This window comes from Lampetra fluviatilis, chromosome 2 (genome assembly GCF_964198595.1).
Source record: "Lampetra fluviatilis chromosome 2, kcLamFluv1.1, whole genome shotgun sequence".
NCBI classification, from domain to species: Eukaryota; Metazoa; Chordata; class Hyperoartia; order Petromyzontiformes; family Petromyzontidae; genus Lampetra; species Lampetra fluviatilis.
Genome location: NC_136276.1, coordinates 17,965,691 through 17,975,662, shown reverse-complemented (window position 1 = coordinate 17,975,662; position 9,972 = coordinate 17,965,691). Strand labels below are relative to the sequence as shown.

The window sequence follows — 9,972 nt, the reverse complement described above, 5'->3', positions numbered from 1 at the left end:
CCCTCCACACCCAGCCCCACCCCTCCCATTTTTTGATGCACGACGGACGGACACAATAATCCCCTGTGGGCTGGTGTAACCAGGAGGTTCCTACCAGTAAAAAATGTTATTGTTTATGCTTTAAGTTAATATTTTTCATTTTTATTCTTCCTGTGGGGTCACCTCAAATCCGTCGCTTACAAAACTCAACCGAATGAATTGAGACGAAACAATTGATACATATTAAAAGATTACACTTGTAATATATTCGTCTTAGATGCATTTCAAAAAAGAATTCATGCATGCAGTAATATTAATGGCAGTCAGTTTGAACATTTGTAAACCATTTAATTAAATAACTATGCGTCCGAACTTATGGGGCAACCCTCTGTCTATTTTGTCGTTTCAAGTTATGGTTTTTGTTCAAAGCGGGTCTCGGTCAAGTTCTGCTTACCCATGCAAACTCATGCTGAACAATTGCAAGCTTACCCAGACGAGCTGATTTGCCGTGCACTGCACTGGGCAGACAACTTTCAAAACGGCCTTAATATTGGCTGAGCAAAAGCCAGGGGCGAGTGTTGAGACTTTTGAACCACAGTTCGTGTTTGGACAAAACTGGCCTCTCGCATAGGAATGGGACATTTCCACCATTGACTCGCATCCATCAAAGGAGAGCAGTGCGCCACTGCAAGGAGACACCAAACTTTTTTTTTACATGAAGATGTTTTTTTTATTAATATTTAAAGGTCAGAACGTTTTAAATACAAAAGTTTATTGTTCGGTACTAATAAGAAAAAAAATACATTCATCATCGGGTCACCTAAACCCTTTTTCATTAATGCTGGGAAATGAAACAACAAAGATGGACGGCATTCAACTGAGGGCCAACATTTCCCATTTCTGCAGCTAATTTATCTCAAAGGTAGAAATCGTGTTTTTCTTTTTTAAACACATTTGGCATGAGTTTACATTTATCTAAAATTGTCAGATAACACTTAAGAGAAGGTACCTGTCTTAAGATAAATGTACAAACTGCAGCTCATTCTTTGCCATAAACATTCACGTTGTAGTGTGTACGCGTGTGTCTGTGTCTGTGCGCATGATAGCAGAACGGGAGCGGTGGTGGAGCGGTTAGCGCGCTGCGCGACGAGCCCAGCGACCCGAGTTCGATTCCCGCTCACGGCCAACACCAGTGGCGATTATCTGAACCGGTCCTGGGCCTCCCCTAGGTCGACTCAGCCTCAATTGAGTTCCCCTGGGGCGCCACTAGGGAGACAAAGGCGGCCGGGCGTGGTGTTACCCACCCACCCACTCGTGTGCCGTGCCGGCCTTCATAGGTGCTCGCTAGCAGCACTTGCCCCAACAGCATGTTAAGGCTACACGGGGGATCTTTGTCTTGTCTTTGTACAGCAGAACCTTGCTTATACGATCGTTACCCGCACAACATGCTTGTTTCCGACAATCGGCCCCTCTCGCGGGGCATGAATTGTCCCGAACGCCGTGGTTATGAGACCAGTGTTAGAGCACAGCACCAACGGTTCACCATCAGCAGCAGTAAGGCTAGCTTACTGGATGCAAGATCAAAATGTAAGGCATATTTACCTGTGATGAGTTTTTTTTGTTAAATGGCCTTTCGTAAAAAAAAAATTGACATGTTTGCTAACAACAACTTGGCTCTACTGTAAGTGTACATATACTCATATATATATGCTGTAATTGGAATATGCTGCCTAATTGTCGGGATAACTTTGCAGCACTTGGTTGGAAACAACCTCTTTTCAGTGTGGCATAAGATCAGTGACATTTAACACAAACATTGTGTTGGCAATAGCACGCTCAACAATGTGTTCAATCAATGTTAGTTCAGTATATTTTTTCGTAAATTAATATTTCAGCTACAATGACAGGATTAAAAAAAAGAATTACAGCATATATATCATCATGACTATGCAATAGATGTTTACCCAGACGGACGTTTATATATACACATACATATATACATTTCTGCTGCAGCATCTACAGTGATGTGTTACAATGCCCCGTAACTCATCTACTTGAGCCTTGGGCCAAGTTTAAAATATTAATGAACAGAAAGTGGCAAACAGATATACCAGAACCACTCCTGCCCTCTGTTTATTGTTCCAGTTTTTAGACCTGGAGATGGTCAAATAACTTTAGTTTTAGTAGGATATTTGAGGTATGAGGGAGAATTCTAAAAGTCCCCGGCCTGACCTGCAAAGAGTTATTTTGGTGCTTAGATTGTTTTCCCAGTTCATGTGACATGAGAAATAATATTCCACTAAGACATGTTTCACGTTTGAAGATTGTAAAGAATTGACTTTAATTGTCTGTGCTGGTCAAATTGGAGCCTTCGGGAGGATACACCATCATATAACGGCACCAAAAATGTGGCCGGAAAAGCACAGCTGAGCCATGTCTGGAAAGCCAGTAAAAGTACTGATCGAACATAACACTGATGCAGTAGAAGCAAATATGACCGATGATTGACCATGAAGAACATCGCTGATAAACTGGGCACCAGCATGGGCACAGCTGAGATGACCATCAGAGCAACAACTCTGGATTTGGAAGAGTAACGGTGTCACCAGAATACTGTGCCGATGAATGTTTCGCGACTTTTTTTGTCCTGCATTATTGCCGAGCATGAGACAGGTGCGCGCTACTTTGAACTGGACTCAAAGTCTCCTTCGTGGAAACTACAAAATTTCCAACTTCACGGCGTCTCTATTTAGGGACGCCACAGGCCATTATTAAGAGCTAATTACCTGGACCATGTACACAATCATGGAAATACTACACCGGCCCGTGGTTCAGCTTAGATAAAGGAGAAATCACGCGAACTCCGGTTATCATCGCTGCGGCTTTTGGCTAGTCATCGAACAAAGACGGTCACTGCATCGCGCGCTTTCAGTTGCGCTTGTGGCCGTTTGGAATGTTCTTCCGATATTAGGAAGCCACTTCAGCTAAGCACGTTTAAATCGAGATTGAAAACGAATTGATCGAGAACTACTTTTTTGTGTTTGGTTTGTCGTCCTTTACCCCGCACCTCCGATTTAGCACGATTGGCTACGTACGGCGCGAAAGAAGTTCAATAGTACATACATACAGACATCAACTGTTGGTAACTGGCTCAAGAACCATACTTTATGATGAGGATATTCTGAGGCTTTAACATGGATGGGGGAAAATGTATCCATGTGGATTATGTTGAGAAAGAGGTGTAAAAATCCAAAGATAAATTTTATTGTCGAGGGCTTTTAACACCCCTCGTATCTCCAAGTAAATACTGCAATCGTGACTTGTTTATTGGACTGCTTATTTTGAGCGGATGATGTCCTTTTAAAGGCTTTTGAGAGCTAGAGGTTATTTCCCCAGCAAAACCCGTGTATCTAGGGCTTTTACTCCACCGACTTTTACTCTCAACCTGGCAACACCAACACCGATGTGGTGTAACGCGTTCCAGGGAGAGGCTCGCTTGAGTGGGAACAGTCGCACCGTTGCATGCGGCACAGCAACGCTCCAATCCAGATTTTGATTTCAAAAGCAAATATGGACACCCGTATGCTATTATTTAATTTATTATTTTATCTTTATACGTGACTTTACCGAAAGAACCAAAGAGTAATTCCTGCAGTCACGAAAGCTCCAAAATTAAGAATGGACTCCCTAATTGGAGACGTGCCTATGTTGAGAATAGGCGATGATAACGGCAACTTTTCGTGCTCCCCGTTGGAGAAAAAAATAAATATTGGGCCAAAGTGAGTGGTGTACAGCCATAACGTGGGCTGATTTTTTTTTTACAATTTAACACAGCTTTACCGACACCCCTCATACAGTTTGATTTGGAATCTGTTGAAATCCCTTCCCCGTCCATTCTCTTGCTGTGTTCTAAAAGAGCGCAGAGGGCCTTTGCAAGAGGTTTCAATGAACCAAAAAACCTTGGCGATAAATCCACTTTTAAAGGGGCCAATCCTGGAAATGAAGGCCCATGCTGATGGAAAGGTGGAGGACCTGACACTTTCCCATAACCGGTGCAACATGTCCAGATGCGTTTTTTTGCTATACCACTGCATAGCACCACACGCGCTATTCCGATGATTGAACAGGGTTACGACAGCGGAGTTTGTCGAGGTCCTCGTCGGATGCCACTCAGCAGTGACCGACAACAATCTGGCTTGATGTCTCACCCCTGGCGGCATCGTCCGTTCCACTGAAGTGACAGCACACATTGCGCTGTTGCCACCTGGTTAGACTCCAGCTGGGCGAAAGCAAGTTTTATAAATCCAGGCAGAATATAAATGTTGCTTATTCGCGTATTTGATTTACCGTTGCGCACGCTTTGTTATGCGGACGTGTGCACAACCGATATCATTTAATACGCACTACATTTTCAAAACACTGAGTTAAGGGTTTTCTAATTGTCCGCCGTCAACTTTGTTGTTAGAATGCAATGTTGATTTGCACCATCCATTGTAACGTTAACGTCTATTTGCATCAATCAGTTGTAAATGTTCCCCGTCACTGAGCACTAAGCGTGTTGCTCCACCTCGCACGCAGCGGACGGAAATAGTTGGCGAGCGTTCTCCATTTACGACCACCCCGACTGCTGGCGCGCAGGGCACGAGATAAATAATCCTCGGTGGGGGGGGGGGGGCACCTGCCTGTGCAGTGGAGGATAGTGCTCGACTCATTTTCTCAACTCATCGTAGAGGTGTGAGTTTAATTCATGGTTGGGAAGGGGGGGGGGTTAACTTAGCCAGTCATCAATCTGGGGCTGATGAAGTTCACATCAACTTTTGTGAGAAGTTAATAGTGGTCGTGCTACGGAATACAGATATTGGATTTCACTATGGGAAGGTGGCATTTGCACAAATGGCTCGGGGCAAGTGGAAAAAAGCACTCCACCCACTCCCCCATTGCTCATTTAAGCAAGGGAGCAGACTTTTTAATCAATTGAATAACTCCTCTAAGAGTTCTCCGAGTTAGGTTGATTAAAGCGGCAATCGGAGCAATCCACACGAGGGTGCGGGGCTTGAGGGTGAATCGAAGTGCCATCCTCGTTACACGGCAGGCACACCGTGATGCCAACGAGAAGCGTTCCCGTTGGAGACGGAGGGCCGTGTCGCGTAATTATCGACCACCAGGGTCACCCCGTGGACTCGTCCGTTCGCCAAGAGGAGTCGCCATACGACCGAGGCTCTCCGTGACGGGAGGTTTCTGATATCTAACTGACAAAGTACACCATTACATCGATTTATCTACAAGAACATCAGTAGCACAACTTCTGCCTCCATAGCGACACGAGTACAAACTACCAGCGCCGTCAATTAACTTTACATACAAAGATACAAATGCTATTTACCTGCCTGAGGTATTGCAAGAATTTTGTTTAAGAAAGTAAAAACAATTCACTGTACACAGGCATACACCTTTTAGGGTTTGAAATGATCAAGACACCTGCATCTGCATGCCAGCAGAGCATGAATGAAAATATCCACAGTCTGCAAAGGGTCCTTCGACATTCACTTTAACCACAGCTGTCTATTCCAAAACAAAACCTCTTGGCAAGTTACAGTTTAGATATTCACTATCATTAACATTTAACATGTCACCATATATACGTGTTGTCCATTTCAAAACAAGGTTACATTAACTTTCATACTTTAATTAGTTTAATTTGCTTACACGACTACTTTGTTTATACACGTAAAATATATGCATTCCACAAAATTGAAACGAAACAATAAAAATAAACGAAACTGTGTCGCTTTGATACACTCGCTTAAGACTCCTGAATAACGATCGGCGATTCAGTGTCGACCATGAACCTTTGCAGGCAAGGGCTGAACATTCTGCCAAATGTTCTCTCGGTGTAAGGGGGTGTGTGTGTCCGTTGTGAGTGCACGTGGTGCGCAGTACACAACACCCCTGAACAGTCAATGACCACCGCCGCACGGCGACCTGGCCGGGCAGGTGAACGCACAGAAAAACTTCAATAACGACCTGGCGGAAGGCTATGGGTAAATCACAGGTGAACAGAGGGGGGGGGGGGGGGGGAGATGGTCAGGAAGCTTTAAAATTTAGACGACCTGAACAAAAACAATAACTCACTCTCTCGAAAATAATGACAACAAATACGGAAAGCAAATCCCGCCGTGAATTGTACTTTCTCAACAGGTATACTGTACTCGGTAAAAACCTGGAACTAAAAACTGTACAGTATCGATAAAAACAGAATAAGGTCGGACAAAACGGCATAAAGTACTAAAATACAGGTATTTTAAATATAAACTTTAAAAAAATGAGGTATATCTGGTTGTGAAGAGGTGGCGGTTGAGTGTGAAGTGCCCTGTTTGACCTCAGTGACCCTGTGGAAGTTTCCAAAGCAGCATTGACATTCGGTGGCTTGACAAGAGGCCGGCGATACGCTCCATGGCGGAACGAAGGGTGGGTGGTCACCCGAACAAAATAATAATTTAAAAACGACAATAAAAGAAAAATCACCTCGATAAAATATTCACATTACGGTTGATTTTTTTTTTCATCCGAACTCAAAAAGGGGGGGCGCAACAATTTCAAATCGTAGGCACAGTGATGGGGAGTTGTAACAGGTTTTTCAGACGTCACTTGAGCCTGGGAGCCAATGCACGCAGTTCAGTTAAAGCACCTGACATCGCAATAATCACGGCTTCATGTTTCGATCGGTGCAATTACCGGTATATATATATATTTTTTTTGCTGCGCGGCATTGATACAGCAGAAGGCATGTTCTTTTAGAACGTCGCCTACTCTTTAATCCAGTCTCACAGCACAAGCCACACGCCTGCCGTTTCACAAGAGACAGCAACGGGCATTTTGTTTGTATTCACATGAATCACACCTTTTCTTTAAATGCTGCACTGCCCTATCAGACTCTATTTGGTAGGAAGTGTTAAGAGTTGCAGAGGCTCCACGATTTATTCAGAGACAGCATATAAAAAATGAAAAACTCAAACCAAGGCAGGTTCTCCTCGCAGATACGCCATTTCTGCAAAGGAGCAATCACCGCCTACCGAAGCATTCACTTTGCCTGCGCCAGCAACGCTCGCTCCTGAACAACATCGTTGACGTCTCTCGCCTGCACTGCGCTCGTCATAAACACCAGCCTGACAGCCTCGAGCAGCGGCCGGAGTTCAACTCCCAACTGAAAACCCGACGACTGCTCCGAGACAACGGGCCACCGATGAAAACGAAATAAATGCGGCGTGGCCGAGATGGGGTCGGCGGTTCATGAGACCTGCGATCCGCTTGCCGACCGCCTACCGACCACCTACCCAGGCGCTCCCTTGCACGCTCAATCCAGGACTGCAGCTCACAAAGACCAACGGTACCCCAAACGACGAGAATATTTTTTTTTTTCCTGAGATGAAATGGCATGCGGAGGTTTGAAGGCTCCACACAGCGTACGGCACGATGTGGGAGGGAACCTCGCAAGTGGCGGAGGTGGTGAGCACATTACAGCTGTACTGGAGTAAAAAATTATGAACTTGTACCTGTTTATAATGCTTTTTTTTTGGCTGAACAGATGGCTTATATTATTGATGGTGTCCCTGCTGATTTGTTACAGCAATAGCATCATGCATGCTGACACCAACACCAGAAGTATTGTAATTCTTGCAGTGGAGCTCATGATTTCTGTTTGGCAGTGGCGTCTTTTTTCCCTTCAGTTGTCTTCAAGTCGTTCATGAAGTCGTTCGTTAATGAATTCATGTCTGTAGCTAGAGCACACACCGTTGCCAATGAGCACTAATCTGTAAAAGGAAAGCAAGTGTCCTGAAAAAAACTAATTTCTATGCACAGTTGAGGAGTAACGTTAAAACGCAGTATCTGACTTTCAAAGCAGTACATTCATGTTTTTTAGTGAAGAACACAGAGTCCATCTGCGGATGACTTGCTTCGGGTGCACTGTAGCGTGTTGGAGTCGCAGCGCATCTTAAAATCGCTTCCTGTGGCCGCTTACATGATGCACCTCCAAAGCGTGGTCCAATCAAGATTTTCGAACAGCACTGCCAATGTGTACTCGACACGCCGTCACTTCTCTACGGTCGGAATACTTTGCGCCCCATTTGCACAGGCGGTGCACGGACGCAAACGCGAGTCAATGACTCTCTTTTTTTTTTGCACAGCCACAAACGCTGAGCACCTTCAGATCACAATGGTCACACAGCCTGGAGTCCCCCCCCACTCTCTAGCAAATGAGACTGACAGACGTTGCAACCAGCGCACACCGGCAGCTACCTGCGCGCCGATTGTCCCCACGCTCTTCGTTGCTCCCCCTTGCTCCCGATGACCGGTGCCCGAGTGTTTACAGTTCCCGCGTGTTGCTCGTGCCGCCCGGTTTGACGCTACGACGGCGCGGCTTGGGCTCAGAGGCTGGATTCTCTCGCGGCGCCGGGCAGCAGTTCAGGATTCGGAGGTGACGCCGAGGGAACCATGATTGTGATGGTGGCATCGCCGGCGCTGCTGCTGCTGCTGCTGGTGCTGCTGGTGGTGGAGGTAGTGGTGGTGGCGACGCTGGAAGCTTCTGCGACACGGCGCGCGTGGCACACCCTCTCTACCACGCAGCCGGCCGAGAGCCGAGCCTCGGCGTCGTGGTCCCAGCATTCCTCCACCGTCTCGCACAGCTGGGACAAGCCCTGGACACCACCGGCGGGCAGCACGCAAAGCGCAGAGTGCACAGGCATTGACGAGTGCACATAGGCAAAGGCCACAACATGCACACAAAGATTCCCCCGTATACCCTTTAAAGACTTTTGGGACAAGTACTTTTGAAGGCCAGCGCAGCACACGAGGGAGTTGGTTAACCAAAGCGCCATGCCGAGCCGCCTTTGTTTCAATTTTGGTGATGTTTTACACATCGCACCAGGTACTCATTTTGAGGCTGAGTTGACCTACAGGAGGCCCAGGACAGGTTCACATAATTATCACTGGAGTTAGTCGTGAGCGGGAATCGAACTCAGGGCGGCGGGTTCGGAGCGCAGCGTGCTCAGCGTTGCGCCACCGTTCCAACACAGACATGTGCACGGATGCATGCAAAACACACGTGCTCATACACACACAGAAGTACACATGTATCTACATACCACACATACACAAAGATCCCCCCGATCGCCTACAAAGACTCTTGGGGCAATTAGTGAGCACTTATAAATGCCGACATGGTGCACAAGCGGGTGATGAGGCGAGTACTCCCAGTGCTGATGTTTATACTCTAAGCCAGGTAATCATTTAAGTCCACCTAAGGGAGGCACAGGACCGATTCAGGTATCACTCGCCACTGATCTTAGCCGTGGCCAGGAATTCAACTTCGGGCTGATGGGTTAGTAAAGCAGTACGCTAACCATGCCACCGCTCTCCACAGACTCACACACGTCCAGACGCATGCACCCAGGCTTTCATTCAGTTAACGTTTTTTTTGTTGAAAATATTTTTGAGATTTTGTTTAACTTTTTTACATGAAGTTCATTAATTACCGAAGTGAGAGCCCACTGGAGTGATCGTAGATAAACGACAGTCTGTGTGTTCACGGTATAATTTTCGATGATGATTGCTTGTGTTGCAGTCGAAACGTCTTGAGAATTTTATCGTTTTATATTTTTATTATTTTATTATTTTATTGTTTCCCTTCTACGTGACTTTACCGAAAGAACCAAGAATATGGTATAATTTTCCTCGATTGACTGGAATCATGAGAGGAATATTCGTGCTTGAGGACTTCCAAAAGTACGCATAGCATCGTGTCACGCATGGTATGGCCATAAAAGACTACTTCTGGTCTTGGTAAAGAAACCTCTATTCTACCCTCGACAAATACATAATTGCACCAAGTGAAACTGATGGAGGATTTGTCACACATACCTAGAATAGCTAGGTACATTTCCCACACCTCCGATCACCACGGTTGGCTACATACGGTGCCAAATAAGTTCAACA

At 45.8% G+C, this 9,972-nt stretch overlaps 1 protein-coding gene across 1 annotated transcript in view; it reads right to left on the bottom strand.

Moving 5' to 3' along the window:
• Positions 1–761: 761 nt before the first annotated feature.
• The window catches only part of ACVR2B (activin A receptor type 2B), a 76,496-nt gene continuing 67,285 nt past the window's right edge, over positions 762–9,972 (bottom strand). The window contains exon 11 of the mRNA XM_078871488.1: positions 762–8,675. Coding sequence (XP_078727614.1) covers positions 8,406–8,675 — 270 coding nt within the window. The 3' untranslated portion in view covers positions 762–8,405. The remainder of the gene's footprint in view (positions 8,676–9,972) is intronic.